Consider the following 20,704-nt stretch of genomic DNA (forward strand, 5'->3'; position numbering starts at 1 on the left):
CACGACTGGACCAAAAAAAAAAAGAGAGGGATTGGGGAATACATAGAGACAGAAGTCAGCCCTGGCCAAAAACAAAAGTCTGTGACAGTCCATCTCCGATTAACCAACAAAATGATGAGCTGGAAGTGTGGTTCAAATGGTAGAGTGCTGGCTGTGAGTAAGGAAGACCAGTATGAACTCAAGCTCCAATACTGACACAAAATAAAAACAAAAACCTATCTTAATAGGATCTAGCAGAGAGCCCCATAATGAAAGACACTATTTTCACTGAAGTGGGCCTGGTGGTGCCCATCTGTAACCCTAGTGCTTAGGAGGCTAAGAAAGGATTGTAAATTTGAGGCCAGCCAGGATGAACTACATAGCCAGACTGTCTTAAAAAAAAGTTATCACTGGAAGTTGCGCTGTAGCTCAAGTGGTAGAGTGCTCACCTTGAGCTGAAGAGCTGAGGGACAGCGCCCAGGTCCAGAGTTCAAGCCCCACGACCGACCAAAACAAAACAAAACAAAACAAAGTTATCACTAAAAACATAAGTTGAATAAAGATTATAAACTGTCTTGTCAGATTTTTTTTAAAATATCAAATGAGTTTAAACCAATGTTTTCTTTTTGTGTGTGTGAGGGTCTCTGGGCTTGAACTCAGGGTCTAGGTTCTAAGCTTTTATACTCAAGGCTAGCACTTTACCATATGAGCTACAGCCACTTTCAGCTTATTTTTATTTTTATTAGTAGTTAATTGGAGATAACTCTCATGGACTTTCCTGTCAGGGCTGGTTTTGATCTGCGAGCCTCAGATCTCAGCCTCCTAAGTAGCCAGGATTACAGGCTTGAGCCACCAGTGTCCTGCTAAGTTTGAACCAATCTAGTGAAAAAGCTCCCAGTTTTCAGAACTTTTGGGGTTTCAGATTTACAAAGCAAGGTTTCACGAATGATCTTGGACACTGTGTGTGTGTGAACAAGAAGTACACACACAGGGTAAAGTTTGTCTGCGGTGTGGATGGGATCTGCTATGGTAATGTTCTGTGAGCCACTGCCCTTCGGGATCTTCCAAGCACTTGCTTTCGTCTGCTACCTTTGGGGCAATGTGGAGTCTCTCCCTCCTGCTGTGCATCCAGCCAGAGCTGGCCCTCAGCAGGGACAACCAGGGGCCCAAGAATACTAGCTTTGCGCTATCAGGGGGATAACAAGACAGCCGCCTTCAGCCTGTGTGGTCACCTGATCAAATTTCCTCTACCGCACCAAAGCTGCTATCTCCTCTGAACTCCTGTTTGTCTCCAAAATAGTCCCTGCCCCTTTGCTCATAACTAGTACTCCTCACTCCATCCCTTGGGGCGGGGGGGGGGGGGGGGGGGAGGAAGAGGACACCCTGCCCTCCTTAAAGGGAAGAAGAATCCAGGCCAAAAGAAACAAAGGTCCACAGGCTTTTTAATGGTGTGATGGCTACTTCCCTTCCAAGACCCGCTCTAATCACGACAGCAGCTTCCAGAGAGTCCGATGGGGATGGACAGGTGCAGGGCGGGTGGAGGCCATGCAATGTTTGGGACAGGTGTGTGTGGGGGGGGGGGGAGGTGTTACATTCTGTTTGGCATGTAAACATTCTTGGTGGCTTCCTAGGGAGGGGGGGTGGCTACTCCCTGTCCCCCTCCCCTCGCCCAAAGGCTGAGCAGGCTGAGCAGGGCAGGCCCCTGCGAGGAGCCGGGAGAAAGCAGGGTGCCATGTGCCTGGCCCTGGCCCTTCTCCTGTGCCCCTCTGACATGGGGCGCGGGAGGGGGGGGAGGGGAGGGCAGCAAGGGAGGGAAGGCATGTTCTGAGGAGCAAATCCTATGTCTGAGCCTGTGACAGAGGCTGTCTGTGATGGCAGGGGAGTGCTGGGAGGAGAGGGGCGGTGCTGGGACAGGCGGAGGGGTCCAGTGACACTCTCAGAGAGGAGGGGCTCAGGACCTGGGGGGGGCCTGTTGCAGCTGCAGGGAGGGACACTGGAAGAGGTGGGTCCCTCTGCCCTGGGGGGAGGGGCAGACAGTCCCCTAGCTGCCCCCTCCACTGCCCTCCCCCCTCCCCACTCACCTGGGGACATTCAGTGACTCAGAGGCCTGAGGTCAGGTGAGAGTCCTAGCAAGGTCGGGGATCCCAAGGGCGGACGGGTTTTGGATCTCTGCCAACTCTGGCGCTGATGGCAGCTGGGGACAGGGTAGACGGGGAGAGGGGACAGTCCCCTCCCCAAGCCAGGGTAGCGTTGGTCCTAGGGCAGAGGTGAGGCTGGGGGCCCTACATTCACGGTTCGTTTGGTGGCAAGGACCTGGGCACCGGGGTCATGCCCCGGTCCCACCTGGCATGAGTTGATTGTCGTTCAGAGCAGCCCTAGGTGGGAGTGGCAGGGCGCGGCCTTCTTCCAGCCTCTGCAGACCCAGAGGGCAGTCGAGGGCCTTGGCTGACAAGGAGCGCTGTGTGTGAAGAGGTTTCCTGAGTGTTCTGGGAGCTTCTGCATCAGCATGGGATGGACCTGGAAGGCCGTCCACCCTCGTGTCCTTCCCTGGGCTGCTCTGCAGAAAGGCTACCCTCTTGGCATGGAAGCAGCTGCCCAAGCCCGAGGGCTCTCAAGCAGTTCGGCTGGTGCCACCAAACTGCGTGTGGGCCTCCTTCTGGCGATGGTGGGCAAGCGTGGCCAGGCCACAGGGACGTGCCATGGCCAGCCTGCCTTCTCCCTGGATGTCTTAGCTTACCCTCTGTGGCCAAGAGACAGGCTGCGGGGGAGCTGAGGATGGAGATGTGGGGGGAGAGGCTCATGGTGGGATGGGGGGGCCACAATCCTTAGGGGGCATGGGCTGCACGGCTGGGCTCTGGGCTCGGGGTCCAGGCTGAAGGGTGAGCAGAGGGAGGGAGGGTGGGAGGGTGGGCGCGGGGTCGGGGCTGGGCACCTATCACGGGACACACTGGAAGGGACAAGGCCCTTTCTGCCTCGGGGGCGGCGGTTTCTGCTCTTCTGTCCCCTGGGGGAGATGCCGCGGCTCAGACCCCTCCCCGCGCAGGGAGGACGCGCCAGGACCGGGTCCCCACATCTCCCAAGGGCCACACAGAAGGTGACGGCCCCCAACTGCTGTCCTGGTGCGAAGGGCTGGCTGCGGCTGCAGCAGGCCGCGCGCGCGGGCAGGCGGCGGCAAGAGTTCCTCGTGGAAAGGGATCCTGAGCACTGGGCGCGGCCACGGCGAGGAGGGGAACCTTCTCCAAGACTCCCTCCAGGCTCCGTGGGAAACCTTTGCCCAAGACGAGCCCTCAGGGCAGGGGCTGCCCCCCACCCTTACCCCCCGGGGGCCCGGGAACGGCCCCCCCACCCCACCTTCCCAGCCCGGCAGCTGGGCCGTCACCCCGACACCCCGACACCAGGGCCACTGTGGGGAGCAGGAAAGCAAATTCCACTTCCGGAATTTGAGGCTGTTTCTCCCAAAGAGTGGGGGTGTTGGTGGTGGGAGGCGGGCGTGGAGGGGGGCGAGGCGCTGCGGAGTGGGGGGGGTCAGCAGAGGGTCCTGGGGCCCCCCGCGGAGGGCAGCCAGGGCCTGGTGGGGGGGGGCAGGGGGACAATCCCCAGAAGTGGAGTCTTGGGTGGAAAGTGGCTGAGCCTTCCCGGGGCGGCGGCAGAGGGGGGACGGAGCCCCTTCCCCGGGACGCGGACCGTCCGGGGCGGCGGCCGGGCGGCGGCCTGGCACAGGCGGTGCTCGCGTCCCGGCGGGTGCGGGGGGAGGCGGGGGCCGCGGTGGCGTAAGGCTGTGCTGGGAGCTGGCCGGCTGCGAGTGTGGGGAGCCCGGCGAGGGCTGGGGGCGCCGCGGAGAGCGCGCCGGGCGTCATCATTATCTGGTCCCCGCCCGGCCTTCCGCGGCCCCGGCCCGGCCTTTGGTTGCTGCGCGCTGAGTCTGGAGTTTCCCTCGGGGTCCTTTCTTGGGGCCCGCGGGGGTGGGGGTGCTGTCGGGCGGGGCCCGGGCCGGCGGGGGGCCCCGGGGCGGAGGGCCCGCGGGCCGGGCGTGGTGCGACGGGGAGGGGCTCTCCTTGCGGGGCAGGGACTGGCTTCGGGGCGCCGCGCCGGGGTGGCGCGGGGTGGCGTGGGGGAGGCCGGGGCTGCGGGGCGCTGCGGGCCTGGCGCCCCGGGCCCGCCCTGGGACGGGGCCGGGGCCCGCGCTGCGGCCGGGAGGCGCGGGTTTGGGGCGCGGGTCGGCGGCCGCGGTGGACCCTGGGGGTTTCTGCAGCTGGCGCCTGCTGGGGTGCGGAGGGCGAGAAAGAAAAGGGAGACGTGCGGTCAGAGCCCCGAGGGTGCGGGCCGGGGCGGGCGGGGCCTGAACTCTGGGCCTGGGCGCTGTCCCTCAGCTCTTCAGCTCAAGGCGAGCGCTCTACCGCTTGGGCCACAGCGCCACTTGCGGTGTTCTGGAGGTTCATTGGGGATCCGAGTCTCACGGACTTTCCTGCCCGGGCTGGCTTTGCACTGCGATCCTCAGATCTCAGCCTCCTGAGTAGCTCGGATGCCGGGCGTGGCCCAGTCCCCTCCCTCGAGCCCCGGGACAGAGCCCGAGTGAAGCGAGCGACCGGCAGGCGTAGGGTGGAGGCTCCTTCTGAGACCTTCCAGAGCCCTGGCCCAGGCTACGGAGGGGCCTCTGCGGGCGAGGTCTCAGGGTCCCCCTTCGCCCCTCGCGGGCCCGCGGTGGGGGGCGGTTCTCACCTGCTGGTGATGGCTGTGTCGGGTCGGCCGGGGGGCTGCGGGGCCGCGGGCGCGCGCGCGCTGACGGGGCGGGGGATCCGGCTGCGCGCGGCGGCTGCGCGGCCGGCCTTGGCGGGCGCGGCGGCCGGGGGCTCGGAGGCGGGCGCGTCCTCCTCGGAGCCCGTGCCGGACAGCGTCTCCGAGGCGCGGCGGGGCTCCTCGCTGGAGGACGACGAGGCGGCCGAGGCCAGGCGCAGCAGCAGGCGCCCCTGCCGCTTCTCCATCACCAGCCGCGCCAGGTCGGGCTGCGGCCGGACCCGTTTGCTCCGCCACTCTTTGGACGACAGCGAGCCCGAGGGCTCGGAGCCCGTGTCTTCCTCGGACAGCAGGACGGGAATCCGGCTCCGGGGCCGGGGGCCGGGCCCGGCGTGGAGGCTGGGGGGGATCGCGGCCCCTTTCTTGGGGCGCGGCTCCGGTGGGGACACTGGAGGGGCCAGTCCTGCGGCCGGGGCCGGGCCATTGGGCAGTGTGATCCCCTCCGCGGGGCTCTGCCCCGGGGGCACCGAGCCAGCGCGGCGCTCCCCCTCAGCGCCGTCCAACCCATCCTCCAGGGGCGCGGGGCCCCCCGCCTCGCCGGGGCCCCGCTCGGCAGGCCCCTCGGGCCCCGGCTCCCCGCCGCTGCCCCCCTCCGGCCTGCAGGCCTGTCCTCCGGAAGACATGACGTTCAGGTGGGTCTTCTCGGCAATGTGCACGAAGGTCCTCTCGACTTTGGTGAAGGGGGAGGAGGCGGCGGCCACGCCCCCCGGCCCCGGGGTCGCTGCCCCCCCGGCCCCCGGCCCGGGCCCGGGGGGCTTGGGCTCAGACTTGAGGACGGAGGACAGGGTGCCCGGCTCTGACACGTCCAGCTGGCTGCCCGCGGGCTGAGGCCGCTCGTGCTGAGGGGTGAGGGCGGCCAGCGTGCCCAGGTCCGGATCAGGCGCCAGTTCGGCAGTGACCGGCGACTTCTTCATGTCGCCGGGGGACACCAGCACCAGCGTTTTGGAGCCTTCTTCGGGCTCCAGGTCCCCGTCCGCCATGGAGGCCCGGCCCCTGCCCTCCTTGTGATCATCAGCCAGCAGCGTGGATGGTGCTCCCTCCTGGCTCCGGTCTGTGCTCCTCTCGCTCCCCTCACTGCTAGAACCACTTCGAGGTCCCAGCACCTCCCCCAGAACCCCTGCTTCCTCTTCCTCCTCCTCCTCCTCCTCCTCCTCCTCTTCTTCCTCTTCCTCCTCCTCCTCTTCTTCCTCCTCCTCCTCCTCCTCTTCCTCCTGCGCTTCCTCCTCTTCCTCCCTCCCATTAGCCTGAGGATGCACTGGAGCCGCAGCGGCCTGGGCGGTGGTGAGCAGCATGTGGGAGAAGCCCACTCTCCGGACCCTGTTGAGCAGTCGCGCTCGCTCTCGGTAATCGGAGAGATCTCTCTTGAAGTGCTGGTAGGGCAGGCTGAGAGGGACAGCTCGAGGAAGGCCGTTCACCTCGGCCGGGGGCGCCACGGAGAACATCTGCAAGGGGACACACGGATCCGCTCAGGTCGCTCAGGTCACCGGCTCAACTGACCCCGCTGGCCAGGACGCGCCTCTGTGCCAGGACGCGCCCCTGTGCCAGAACACGCCCCTGTGCCAGGACACGCCCCTGAGCCAGGACATGCCCCTGAGTCAGGACACGCCCCTGTGCCAGGACACGCCCCTGAGCCAGGATACGCCCCTGTGCCAGGACACGCCCCTGTGCCAGGACGCGCCCCTGTGCCAGGACACGCCCCTGAGCCAGGATACGCCCCTGTGCCAGGACACGCCCCTGAGTCAGGACACGCCCCATGCCAGGACACGCCCCTGTGCCAGGACACGCCCCTGAGTCAGGACACGCCCCATGCCAGGACACGCCCCTGTGCCAGGACACGCCCCTGAGTCAGGACACGCCCCATGCCAGGACACGCCCCTGTGCCAGGACACGCCCCTGAGCTAGGACACGCCCCTGTGCCAGGACTAGGGTCTACAGGATCCTAGAGTGTGTTTCATTGGTGGCGGTAACCTCCTCCCAGCCTGCACTGCTCTCTGGCACCTTTGAAGTGCTCAGTAGGTCCCCGAATGATTGTGCCCCAAGTTCTAGGCCCCAGACCTTGATCCTGATCTTGGCTTTTCTTTCTCCCTGCCCTCTCTACTTACCTTCCCCTCTCTTCAACATGCTCATCCTGACACCAGAACCAACCAGAGCATTTAATTAGTAACAAAATGACTGCCATTAAGATCACCCATCTCAAGCTGGGTGCTGGAGCTCTCACACCTGTCATTCTAGCTATTCCGGAGGCTGAGACCTGAGGATTGAGGTTTGAAGTCATCCCTGGTAGAAAAGTCTTTGAGACATTTTTTTGTGGGTCGTGGGGCTTGAATCTGGGCCTGGGCACTGTCCCTCAGCTCTTCAGCTCAAGGCGAGTGCTCTACCACTTGAGCTACTGCGCCACTTCCAGGTTTTGGAGCAGTTTATTGGAGATAAGAGTCTCACAGACTTCCGCGCCCGGGCTGGCTTTGAACCGCAATCCTCATATCTCAGCTTCCTGAGTAGCTAGGACTACAGGCATGAGCTACCAGCGCCTGGCTCCTTTGAGACTCTTATCTCCAATTAGCAACAAGAAGTTGGAAGTGGGCAGTGGCACTGGGGCTCCAATGGGTAGAGCGCTAGCCTGGAGAGCAAAAGCTCAGGGCCAGCGCTCAGGCCCAGTGTTGCAGCCCCAGGACAAAAAATAAAAAATAAGAAAATCACCCTTCCCTTTCCAGGTGAGGCACCCAGGCAAGGAATCTGTGTCATTTCCCGAGAGGCTTTGCCTGTGCTGGGCCACACCTGTGCTGGCCCACCAGTGACTGGCTGCTCTAACCCCAGCCTGCGAGCTGCCCAGGCTCACCGGAGCCCGTGTTGGACAAGGGCAAAGTTAGGGCTGTCCTGTCTCACCCTGGCACGCAGGTCCTTCCCTCCTGTCCCGGCATGGCCTGTCAGCCAGGACTTGGTCTAGTCCACAACTTGCATGCAGACTTAAACAATTCGCTTTTCCTCTGGGGAGCCTTGGGCAGAAGCCCTAGCAATGGAATGAGGGTTGAAAGAATGTAAACCACATCCTCCATTTGCCTCCTTCCTTCCGGACAAGCAAGGCACTTGAGCAGGACTTCCCCTCTCTCCTTCACCTTGGTGCCTTGTCTGGCTCTGCCCTGTTCACCCCACAGACATCCCTGGGCACCCATAATGCACCAGGCCCGTGAGGGCTGACACAGCTTCACTCCGCAGCGGGATGGAACTGACAGTGCTCGGCACTTTGTTAGCCTCTAAAACACACTGGGCCTCTGTCTTCCTGAACCAGCGACACAGCCCATCCAGTCCCAAAGGCCCGGGGACACTCTGACATCGCCAACACCAGCTTTTCCACCCACTTCACCATGTCTGTGCCTGCTCCTCTCCACCCTCCACTGCCAGCCATCCTTCTTACAGCTGCCCAGGTGATCGTTCTTTCTAGAACTCAGATCTGCTTCCATCTCTCTCTGGCCCCTACAGTCCTCAGGTGACATTTTCTTGCTTGGTAGAGGAGCAAACCCCACACTCTACCACACCTGGCTCTATTCTGCCAAGGCCTGACTGTCCCCTGCCCTGTGTCCCAGTCTTTCTGGGGCTACCAGTACTTCTCAGGGCACAGCCTGGATCTCACACTTTGCCCAGGCAGCTTCTTTGCCTAGGGGGTCCCCCCTCATCCCCTCTATTCTCATGAGAAATCCCTGCTCGCCTGCAACACATGCTGTCCCCTGAAACCTTCCTGTCCACCCCACCAAGCACACGTCACAACTCTGTCTTCTACTTGTTTGCCTGCACCCTTCTAGTCTGTGTGCATGGGTTTATACAATGTTCTTTCCCACAAAGAGCACATCTAAAGGAGATTTCATATACTCATGCATTCACTCATTCATTTCTTCATTCACTAATTCCAGAAGTCCTCTTGGACATCTGCTGTTCCCTCTTGCTGCATGACAAGCTAGGAATCTGTGGGTCCAGTGTTGAACAAGATACACAAGGTTTTTCTTTGCACACAGTGTGCCAAGTCTATTACACACAAAGAAATGGAGAGAAAGTCATGTGTCGGGTGCTGGAGGCTCACACCTGTAATCTTAGCTACTCAGGAAGCTAAGATGTGAGGATACTGGTTCAAAGCCAGCCCAGGCAGATAAATCTAAGAGATCCTTATTTCCAAAAAGCTAGAAGTAGAAATGTGGCTCAAGTGGTAAAGTGCCAGCCGAGAGGAAAAAAGCTAAAAGAGAGCATGAGACCTTGCTTTCAAGCCCCAGTATCAGCAATACACAAACAAATAAATGAATGTGTCATGGAAGCAATTGGCCTACAGACAGATCAATAGATGCCAGCTCTCTCCCTGGCTTCCCTCCTCCTTCCCACTCCTTCCATCCTGGCCCAGAGGCCACTGTGTCCTTCCGCAGCCTTAGTAGGGTCTCCACACCATACCTGTAGCAGCAGGCAAAGGAGCCACTCTGCTGGCTGAGGCTTCAGTACAAAGTACCGCTACAGAGGCTGGTGGAGGTTGAGGCAGGAAATCTCCAAGGCTTAGCATCTGCCAAGGCTGTGAGGTCCCCTCCCCACCTGCCACCATCTTCCCTGTAATCCGCCACCTGTGAGGACTTGGTGGGGCAGGGGAGTAATGCAGCGAGGAAAGACTGGGACCCTGGATGGAAGCCCCAGACAAATGCTTTCTTCTTTTTCCATGCCATTCATTCTTTCTTACTCTCCCATTCATTCATTCACATACTGCCTATGTGCCAGGCTAGGGCGCTTTGCTATGCCCATTTAGCAGTGTGTCTGTCAGACAGAATGGCTGGAAGAAGGTAGAAGAGGCTCTTTGAAGCTTCTGGTGAGTGGAGACACGAGGCAGGTGGTGGCACTGAGGGCCAGGGTCGGGCGGACAGCGCACAGCTCTGAAAACGTTCTTCTCTCCTGCCCAGCTCCCCACACACACACCCAGCACCCTGCCAGCGGGACGCCCCAGGTCCCCACCAGGCCCCCCTCCCTCTGTAGAACTCTGCATATGTTCCCCGGTGCATTTCTGATGTTAGGAACATTGCTGTTGGGACCACTCTTTCCCCTGAAACCTGTCAGCAAAATTCCCACCCGGAGGTGGCACCCCTTTCCCCCAACACACCGCGCCTACACTGCAGTCACGATTAGCACGCTCTCTCCTTCCATCCTCGCCTCCTCGGACCCAGCAGAGTGGACAAATGACAACCAAAAGCAATCCTCAGTGGTCACCAAAGGACCAAGGCCCGAGAGTGGCACAGATGTGGCATTGGTCTAGATTGAGCAGGTCAGCCAGGGACGCCCAGGGTTCAGGCTGTATCCAGCACCTCACCAGCCTCCACCTCAGATCCCACGCCGAGGAACTTGGGAGGAAAGGCTGCGAAGCTGAGTGGGGACAGCTCTGTCTGCAGCCTCTACACCCTTCAGAGCCTGGCCTCAATTTCTGCCTCCCCCGGTGGGCCAGAGAGCTACATGCCCACTTGGCCCCGTCTTCCTTCACAGCCAACTGGTACAGGACCTCTTTGTACTTTGCCCTAGAGGCCTGTGGACAATGGGGGGGGTGAGGAATACAGCAGTGATGCCACCCTACCCCAGCACTGGGCCGGGTGCCAGCAGAGCAGAGAGAGCTGGCAGAGCTCACACCTCCATGCTCTCCTCCCAGGGCAGCGGACCTTTATGATTCTAATTTGCTTATTTAAGTCTCTCAGGCCTCCACGGTGATTCAGACCGAGTCTGGCAAAAGACAGAGGTTGTAAGGGTTGGATCCTCGGGGGAGGGGAGGTGGCTACTGAGGCTGAGGGAATGAACTCCTCAGCCCTTCCTTCCACCGAGCTCCCGCTCGATCCAGATAGCTGCGGGCTGCGCTCCCGGCTTCAGGGTCCAGCCCAAGTCCATGTTTATTCTCATCAACAGCAGAAGCGAAAGGACTAGCATGGCAAGACCCCAATTTTCCCTTGCCACCTACCAAACTGTCCTCCCTGTGACTCTGCTCCTGGAGACAGGCTCCGCCCCCGGGACAGGCCCCGGCACAGTGACTGAGGGACTTCCTTGCTAGGACCCTGGCCAACCCCAAAGACCTGGAACCACGTATCAGTTCAAAGTCCCAAGGTGGGGGGGGGGGGTAGGACGGGCAGAGTGACAAAAGCAGGAGGAGAGCGGGCAGCCCTCCCAGCCCTGCCCCTGAGACAAACTCCCCTCCCCTCCCAAACCCCGAAGCCCGGCCTGAGAGGTGGATCAAGGTGTGGGTCAAGTGCCCTCCCCCAGCCTCAGCCACGCAGCTACCTTCCTCAGGGGCATCTGGGTCTGCTGCCCCCCACCCCCGCGCATCCCCGCGAAGCCTAGTCCCCCCCCCCGCGGTGGGGGTTCTGACCAGCGAAGAGCTTCCTGGCTACACAGACCCCACACCTGACCCCCTCCACCAGGCCAGCCCTTGACCCCTGCAGGCCTCCCTGTCTCCACCTGCCTGGGGGTGTGGGGGTGTCCGAGGCGTGTGGGGGAGGGGAGAGTCCTAGTGTGCCGAGGAGGAGTTGGGTGCAGCCGCGGCCAGCCTTCCGCCATCCCCAGCACGCACCGGGGAGAGGCGGGCCGCCCACCGCGCCGCGGCCAGCGCTTCAGCCCACCGACGACCGAGGACGGAGCGATGGGTCGGACTCTCTTCCTCCCTCCCTGGCTAGCGGGCAGAGACCGGAGTCCACACCACCTCTCCCCACGAACGGCCGGCTGGGGAGGGCCCCGGGGCCCCTCGGGTGGGCCGGCCGGCCCGCGCCCCGCGCCCCCGCCCGCTGGGGTCTGCGGCGGGGAAAGAAAGCAGCCGAGGCACAGGCTCCTGGAAGGCGTCTTTAATCAGGATTTGGTAGTACAGAAGCTCTCCGGATTGTCTGCATGAACATACAGGGACTTAAAAAGGCACAAGATCCCTCGCACAGCCGCGGGTCGCGGGCCGCGGGGGGCGCGTGCCGGCCGGCCCCGCCCCGCCCGCGGCGCCCGCTGTGCGCGTCGGTTTCAAGTGTTGGTTTTGTACAGTACTCGCAGTCTAGGGCGGGGCTCAGTGCATGCTTGTCTACCCGGCCGGGGTCCCCGCCGCTGTGCACACGAAGGAGGACGCACCCGGAGAGGAGGGGGGCGGGCGCCCGCCTGCGCGGGCCGTGTTTCCGTGCATGCTTCGGGCGGGCGGGCAGTGCAAGCGTATAATACAGTTATTGCAGTGCGGAGGGGCGGGAGGGCTGCGGGGGGGGGGTAGGGATGAACCGGGAGGGGCCCCTCGCCCGCCGGCCCCGGGCGCCTCGCCTGGAGAGGAGGGGCCGGGAGGGGGCGCTCAGGGGGCCGGGGCTGAGCTCCCCGCCGCACCAGTCCCCGGGCAGGGGGCGGGGCCGGCCCCTCCTGTCCAATACTGTCCGCTCCGGGCCGGGTTGGGTCCGCCCTCCCCACAGAGGCCCACGGAGGCCCCACGGCCGGCGAGGCGTCGACGGAGCAAGTGCAAAGGAAGCGGATGTTGGTCCCTGAGTTTTATTTTCGGGGGGTGGGGGGAGAGAGCCGGAAGTGGGAGCAGGACGTGTGGGGACCCCCAAGGCCCTTGGTGTTGGACGGGGTGAGGCAGGGGGTGCGGGCAGAGGCGGGGGCAGGGGACGAAGGGGCGCGGGGCTCCCTCCACGCTGGGCTCTTTGGCATCCAACTGCGGGGCGGGGGGTGGCGCGCCCGCCCCGGCCCAAGAGGCTGGGGGGGGGGAGGACGAGGGGGGATGGAGTCCCACCAGGCCCGGCCCCGCCCGCCCGACCCCCGCCTCGAGCCCGCGGGAGGCGAAGCGAACGAAAGTGGGCGCCGAGGCGGGCGCGGGCCGGGCCGGGCCGGGCGGGCTCCCCGGCAGCCCCGGCCTGCGCCGTAGCAGCTGGTTACGGACGACTACATTCGTGGAGAGAGGCCGGGCCGGGCGGGGTCGGGTTACAGTTAGAAACCTGGAGCTGCTAGTGCGGGAACCCCGTGGACCAAGTGTGTGCACGTGTATGTGTGCGCGCGAGGCGTCGGTGGCCGGGCGAACCCCGCACCCACACCCCTCCCTGCGCACCCCGAGGGACGGCGGAACCGAGTGGGAGGGGAGGAGGAGACGAGTCCCACCCATTCCCCCCCCCCCCCCCCCCCCCGCCAAGGGCTCCCGGGCTGGGAAATGGGGGGGTGCCCCCTTTCCTCACACAGAAGGATACGTTAAACATCTCAGAGGCTGACTAGAGTCCTGGCCCGCTGCTGGGAGCGTCCCAGATCTACATGGTGTTGGGGTACGATGGGGGTGGGGGAGCATTCGGGAGGCCCTCCTTGGAGATCTACGCTTTCATCCCCAGAACAGCAGCAAATAGAATATACCGTTATCTGTGGCCCCACCAAGCGGGGTGCGCCCCTGACCCACCCGACCCACCCATGGAGGGGCTCCCGCACCTACCCCCCTGCCTGAGCAGACAGCACCAACCCTCCCCCAGAATAGGGGACCTGGCAGGGGGGGGCTGAGGCCAGCTTGGCTCAGAGGGCAGGGCTGGGTCAGTTTGTCCCCCAAACTGGAAACGCAGAGGGAGACTGTTGGGCTCAGGGTGTGTCTGTGGATGGCTGAGTGCTTATTGCTGTGGCTCAAGCTGTGTGAGGATGTGCCTGTTATTGGGAATTCAACAGAACCCGCTGAGGAAACAAAACAAACCAAAACACTGTCCTACTCCCCTCGCCAAAAACAAGTCCACCGTGCCACGCACCAGGGCACGTGTGCCCATGCGACACGCACACACAGCACACCCAATGGCGCCACCCTATGGAAGGTGCTAGTGCCCCTTGGACAGCCACAGTTCTGCTCAGGCTCACTTGGTGGCGGAGGCCTCCCCGGGCCCTCCTCCCAGAAACTGGCCTTGTTTGGCTCTCACACATCTTTCCTTTACAAATCCTGCTCTGGGCTTGCGTTTCTCAAAATCAGATGCCAGCCATCTAAGTTTTTGGCGCCAACCCTTAAAAATCGGGAGATTTCACATAAAAATAGGAAGACAGTGGCAACAGCCAGTTGAACTGAGGAAAGTGACTGGGATGGGCTGTGACCCCAATTTACCACAGTCCCCAAACTGCCAGTTCCCTGACACAGATAGGTTCCCAGGTGAGTTGTGATACTTGTTCAAAGTCTCCTGACCAGTGCTCAGGGAAGCCAGTATCTGCCCCATGAGCCTGCCCAGCACTGCCAAGGTCAGGGGTTCGAGCACCTGCATTCTCACCACCCAGTCTACCCACTTTATCCCCAGAGCTGCTATGGGATGCTTGGGGTCTTGTGGGGCTGAGGCGGGGGGCACTAGGGGGATGGGGTCCAGCCATTCCAGCTGATCCCTGGCCACGGTGCGGCTAGGAAGGAAAGGATGGCTCAGAGACGACTCCCTCGTGTCTAGATAGCATGAGAGGAGGCCAGCCAGAAAGGACCATGAGAAAAGCAATACACAGACCAAGTGTATATGGATCCAGACCTGTTACTCAGCATCGGCGGCTTTTCTATATGTCTTTGATTAATCTGTTAAGTGCAGTAATGCTAGGATCTACCTTATGGGGTAGTCTGAGGTTTTAAAAGAGTTAATATTGTAAAGTGCTCACATCCTGGCCTGACACATGATAAAGCCCTGTGTGCCAGTGACTTAAATTAAATAGAAAATAAATAACTAGAGGACACACTCTGTGCAGGGTGTGGGTACAAAGTACAAAAACACCACCTTTAAAGTACAACAGAGTGCTGTCTGTTTTCAAAGCTGACTTTGGGGAGGGGAGGGAGGGCGCCTTCCCCAGGCACAGCACCATTTCTCCACACATTCTGGCCTGCACTTTGGGGGAAAAAAATCCTACAGCAAAAAACAGTCTATCTTACCTAGGAGCCAGGCTGTGCAGCCCCAAACCCTGCCTGGCTCTTGACCTAACACAAGTGGCTCAAATGACCTTAGCACTTCCCCAACGTCGAAGCCGCCCTGGAAAGACAGTCAATAGTGAGATTCCCTTTTTTGCTTGCTCTCAGCTTACAAAGCACTGCTCCACTCCAGAGAATATGCAAAAGGATGTCCCAGGAAGGACCCACGTTTTGAATCTTGCTTTATGCTTTAAGGGTATCAGGAGGGCTGGGGTCACATGGGGAATGCTTAGCCGGCCCCCACCTGGAAGGCTTCGGATTCAGTAATTGTAATGCTTTTAAAACGAGGCTCAAGCCAGTGCCGTGGCTTTTGGTAAGTCATAAGGCACTTTGGGATCTTAGAGTACCTCGAGGAAGTTCTGGTCACACAGGGTGGCTAGTGGAACTCTCCAGAAAGGATGCCAGATCGCAGAATGCTTTGTTTTATGGAACCCCGGTGTTGCTAAGCTGTGGAGTGGATGGCGAGCACAACCTCCTCACTCATCCCTGCCACCACCTTGTGGGGGGGGGTGGCCAGAGGATAAGGGGCCGTGCCAGAAGCAGGGGAGGGGGGCCACAGTACACCCCAGTCCTCACCATTGTGCTTTGTTTTCTGTTCTTTCCCAGAGGGGCTGCCGGCCCCTGGGATGGCCAGACACTGGTGGCTCACATGTGTAATCCTAGCTGCTCAGGAGGCTGAGATCTGAATATTGAGGTTTAGAAGCCAGCCAGGGCAGGAAAGTCTGTGAGAGACTTATCTCCACTAAACTACCAAAAAGCTGTATGTGGAGCTGTGGCTCAAGTGTAGAGGGCCAGCCTTGAGGGAAAAAAGCTAAGAGACAGTGCCAAGGTCCTGAGTTCAAACCCCAGTACCAACACACACACACACACACACACACACACACACACACACACACACATGAACCTGTGATGGACAGAGAAGATGCTCTGGCCCCAGACACTCTCATTAGAAAAGGTGGGGAAAAGTGGAGGGTGAGGGGGTTGGAAAAGTCACTGGTCTGTGGAGTAGTTTGTGCAGATGAAGCATCAAACCTTGTTACCATGCAGGTCATTTGCAAGACAGCTGGGCCCTGGCACTCCCTACCATACTCCATACTTACAGCCCCTTGCCCTGCAAGGCTGGCCAGGGACCCTACCATAGGAACGAACCATAGGCATCTGGGGTGTAGAGGAGGAAGCTGACATCAGAGGTGGAAGCTGGAGGGGGGGAGGGGGGAGGGGAGTCCTGGGTGAGAGTGGAACATAGGAAATTACCAAGAACTGCACCAACACCTTCTGGCTCCCTAACAATGCACGTGTGCCTCCTCTCTCTCTCTCTCTCTCTCTCTCTCTCTCTCTCTCTCTCTCTCTCACACACACACACACACACACACACACACACACACACAAGGCTGCAGCACTAGCAACCTTCGTACCAGTCACCTGGAGATTTATGGAAATGACACTGGCAAATTATGCAGGGTGCTGCTACATGTGCAAACACCCATGCACACGAGCATCAAGTGTACTCACACACATGCACACTCACGGCACAATCGCATGGAACCCACTGTTTTGCATATCGGGTCTCCTCTCCTCCCACACCCTTTCTGACACCTTCACCAGGGGGAATGGAGGTGCTGGCTGGCATGGGAAAGGGGGCATCCCTGTGGTAACTGGCCGCGGGCAGAGAAATGGGCAACACGGGGCAGGAGACAGACATCTTGACCTCCTCCCACCACCACCCTGGGCACCAACCAGGGACCAGGGACCCCCAGTGATACAGGGGTGAGCTGCTCCTGTCTGGACTTGTCCTGAGATGCCAGTGCTGCTGCTGAGCTCACAGTCCCACGGGGATCCCATCTATACATGCATTTAGTCCGGGTCCCCTCCCTGCTGGGGTCTAGATGCCTTTAGGGATTGAAGGGCAGATCCTGAATCCTCCTCATCTGTCTCCCGCGCCTGAGGAGCTGGGTCAACCAGAGGAGCTCAGGAATGGAAATGCGTGTGTGTGTGTGCACACGTGTGTGCGCTCGTGCGTGCACGCGCAGTGGACTGAGCCCTGGTTCTCTAGGGTTAGATGTGGAGGGAGGGACTCGAACCTCTGTGACCATGGCATAGGGAAGACTCACCAGGGCATTGGGGACTGCCCCCCCCCCATTACTGGGTATAAAGACGTCGTCCCATCACACACACTCCCAGGCTGGCCAGGCCTCGCTCTATCCCATTCGCATTCGCTGGCCACCAGACAGATGTAAGCAAAGACACAGCCACAGCCTGCTGGCAGGATCCTGCTCCCCCACCAGCCTGGGGCGGAGTGGGGAGGGGGCCGATCTTGCCCAGTCTAGAGACCGCAGATCAACCACAAGCCCGGTGCCAGAGCGGCGGCACACTTCCACCACCCCTCCCTGACGCGGTGTCCACTGGGGCTCCAGCCCGGCGCCCACCCGCCCTGCACCATCGGGCGTGGCCCGAGCCTCCGGGGGGCGTGGCCCGAGCCTCCGGGGCGGGGCCCAGGCCGCTGGGGGCGGGCCCCGAGCCTCCGGGGGCGGGGCTACAGCATGTGGGGCCGCCGCTTTGGGGGTACTGCGCGGGGCGGGAGGGCGGCGAGTCCGTGCCGTGGTTATTGCGTCCCCGGGAAGGACCCTGTCTCCGCCTGCCCCCCGCCTGTCCCCTGGGGGGGGCGGCCTAGGTCTTGTGGGTGAACCGGGCCCACACCTGCTGCAGCTGGGACCGCGAGATGCGGAGCACCGAGGGCACGAGTCTGTGGTTGCCGGCGGCCAGGGGCGCGTGGCGCCGGTGCGGCGCCCGCACGGGACTGCTCTCGGCCGAGCGGCTGCGCTGAATGAGGGACCCGGAGGAGCCGCCGCCGCCGGGGTGCGGGTAATGCTCGGTCTCCAGCGTGGAGGAGGAGAACACGGAGGACGCCAGTCGTCGCAGGGGGCTGTACCGCGGGAGGGAGTGCCCCGAGAGTCTGTCCTCCTCCAACTGAAAGAGACCAAGAGAGTGGAGGGAAGAGAGGCGTCAGGCACAGACTGGACAGCTCGTCTCGGGGCCCCCGCCGCTCACAGCCCCCCGCGCCGCGCCGGCTCCGCCTCCGAGCCCGGCCCGGCTCCCTGCGGAGACCGGCCCGCCGGCTCACCTCCTCCGGGACGCCGTCCTGGCTTGACCCACCCGAGCCTCCCTCCCAGGGCCCCGCCACCGATCCCGGCCGGTGCGGCGACGAACGCGGCCCCGCCCCTGCCCCGCCGCGCTCTTGGTGAGGTCGGAGGAACTCGAGGACAGCCCGTCGCGGGAGGGGCTGGGGACTGCGGTCCCACGACTTTTGTTTATTTGCGCATTGAGGTGGGGGGGGGGGAACCCCAGGGCCTGGCATAGGATAGGCAAGGCGCTGCCTCTAAGCCACAGAGCTAAAACTCATGTTTTAACCCCAGCTCCACCACTGATCTGCCTGGATGACCCTAACTGGCTTCACCTCTCGGCGCCTCAGCTTGGGGGCGGGGGTGGGGTGGGGAGAGAGACAGAGAGAGAGAGAGAGAGAGAGAGAGAGAGAGAGACAGAGAGAGAGAGAGACAGAGAGAGAGAGAGAGAGAGAGAGAGAGAGAGAGAGAGAGAGAGAGAGAGAGAGATAGAGAGCGCTGGTCCGGGGGCTTGAACTCAGTGTCTGGGCACTGTCCTGAGCTGCTTTTGCTCAAGGATAGTGCTCTACTGCTTGAGCCACAGCTCCAACTCTTTTTTGGTAGTCTAGTGGAGAAAAGTCTCATGGACTTTCCTTACCCGGCTGGCATGGAACCTCAGTACTCAGATCTCAGCCTTCTGAGTAGCTCGATGACAGGCGTGAGCCACCAGCACCCAGCTCATTTTCCTCTTTAACATGGAGTCAAAATGGTTTCTACTTCACAAGGTATGAGGACAGAGGTCCCAGAGCCTGCCTGGCGTCGGGGCTGTGCCCTATGTCTGTCATTCCTCAGACCTACAGATGTGGGGGGGATCCACATCTTTTAAGCGTCTGCCCCGCCCTCTGAAGGCAGCTGGCTGGCCCACCAGCCACCACCCTAGGCCAGCGGGCCCCCAGCCCACCGCCGAGCTCTTCCTGGGACTGAGGTCACGTTAGCTGCGATGTGGCAGTGACCTCACTCAGCTCCTGTATCCCTTGCTACTGATGTCAAGTGACGCCTGTAGAGTAGGGAGAACAAGAAGATTCCAACAGAATCCTCTGCTTGCTTCTGGGGCCAAGTCTAGAATCCTTCCAGGCTAACCCTGTCTGCAGTGAGGATGAAGGGAGCCGGGGTGCCCCAGGCCCCCGCTCAGCACGTGTGAGTGCAGGAGTGTAACCTCCGAGCCCAAGATGGTCAGCCGCCGGGCTTCCCAGGCTGACACTGAAGGCCCAGCAAGGCTCCTGCCTTCCGGGCCAGGCCACTTGTGGCCACCCCCTTGTCCTCAAGGTGCAGCTGGAAAGCCACCTCTACAAAGCACCCCAGCTTCCCGCAACAGCGCCATCCTATCAGAGAGGCGTTCCTGTTCTCCTGGAGGCCCTGATTGGAATCGGCCGTTCCCAGGTCTTTGCCTCCCCTCCGCTGGCCTGCGGACTCCGAAAGCAGAGGCTGTGAATGACGCCTCTTGAGCTTTGTCCCCAGCCCCTTGCAGACTGCCCAGCTTGTGACTTTCCAGAAAATGTTGGTGGCTTTCCAGAAAATGTCGGTGGCTTCCCAGAAAATGTCTGTGTACTCAGGCCAGAGGCGCCTGGCAGTCAGCAGCAGCGTCCCCCAGAGTCACACACGGGCTGGCCCTGCCCTCTTTTTGTCTGCACCTGAAACCCTCCCTCCCTCCCCCCTGGGAGCAGAGGCTGACGTGTCCACACCCGCACACCAGATGTGCACCCCTGCTTGGTTGGTATCATCTACCACATACCCCATGACTGCCAACAGCGACCCTGTTCACATCACCCAGGGACCACGCCAGGCCTCACAGGGTGCCTCAAGGACAGGTGGCAGGATGGTGGTTGGTATCCCTAGAGACTTCTAGTCACTGGGGTGGAGAGTCATGGGACCCATCGCAGCATGAGTAGGGGGCGGGGCCCCCCAGCCTTGCCTCCCACCCGCCCAAGCAGAGACAGAAAAGATACGCCAGCTCAAGTCTCGGGCCTCCTCTGCCCTTGAAGAACAAAGGTCTTGCCTAACTCTGTGTGCTGCCCCATGCCGGCAGGCATGCACAGCACATACCACACACGCTGATGCGCCCACACCCACACCTGCAGACACGGGGCCTGCCAGCCGGCGCGCACAGGTGCGTGCACGCGCTGTCTCTCGGTGACTCTGTATCTCTCTCTATATCTCTCTTGTCATCTTGTTCTCTCTGTGTCTCTGAGCTCTGTGTGTCTCTCTCTGTGTCTCTGTCTGTCCCTGTCTGTCTGTCTCCAGGCTCTCTCTGACCCTGTGTACCCCCCATCTGTTTCTGTGACCCATTTTTGCCCCTCTGCTTGCTCAACACACAGGCCTCAGACCCTGGACCCAGCTGCCTGGATTTAAGTCCCGGCTCTGCCCTGTATCAGCTGACAACCCTGAGCTAGAAACGCAGCCGTTCTGAATCTCCATTTGTTCTCCTTGTGAAGCAGGGCTGCCTGTTCAGAGGGAGCATGCAACAACAGCCAGGCACTGGCCAGTGGCGTTGGTGCTGCCGTTAGGGCTGTCCTTCCAGCTCTGACATTCTGGGCGCAGGCGCTCTGCATACTCGCAGACCCACATACGCTACACCCATGCACCGTGTGTACTCACGTACACACACACACGCCAATGCTTGGCTGACACAGAAATGCATACACACCTTCATAGAGCACTAACACACTATGGGGGAAACTGAGTCCCACAAACACATCACCCCACAAGACAAGCTCATTTCCCCTTCCATGGCATGCACGGGGTGAGAACCCAAGACTGACTGCACAGCAGGCCTGTGTCTGCTCCCCCAAATCTCTTCTCTCCCTCTCGGCCAGAATTCCCCAGGTGAGGCTTCCCACGACATTAGAAACGTGAGGCAGAGGACAAAGTC

The 20,704-nt window shown here is 61.2% G+C and overlaps 1 protein-coding gene across 1 annotated transcript in view; it reads right to left on the reverse strand.

Moving 5' to 3' along the window:
• Window positions 1-3,353: 3,353 nt before the first annotated feature.
• The window catches only part of Ttbk1 (tau tubulin kinase 1), a 37,662-nt gene continuing 20,311 nt past the window's right edge, over window positions 3,354-20,704 (reverse strand). The window contains exons 14-15 of the mRNA XM_070023691.1: window positions 4,699-6,215; window positions 3,354-4,238 (exon numbers count right to left, since the gene is read on the reverse strand). Of these exons, the coding sequence (XP_069879792.1) occupies window positions 3,839-4,238; window positions 4,699-6,215 (1,917 nt within the window). The 3' untranslated portion in view covers window positions 3,354-3,838. The remainder of the gene's footprint in view (window positions 4,239-4,698; window positions 6,216-20,704) is intronic.

Source organism: Dipodomys merriami, unplaced genomic scaffold (genome assembly GCF_024711535.1).
Source record: "Dipodomys merriami isolate MVZ:Mamm:240054 unplaced genomic scaffold, mDipMer1.0.p SCAF_16, whole genome shotgun sequence".
Taxonomy (NCBI): Eukaryota; Metazoa; Chordata; class Mammalia; order Rodentia; family Heteromyidae; genus Dipodomys; species Dipodomys merriami.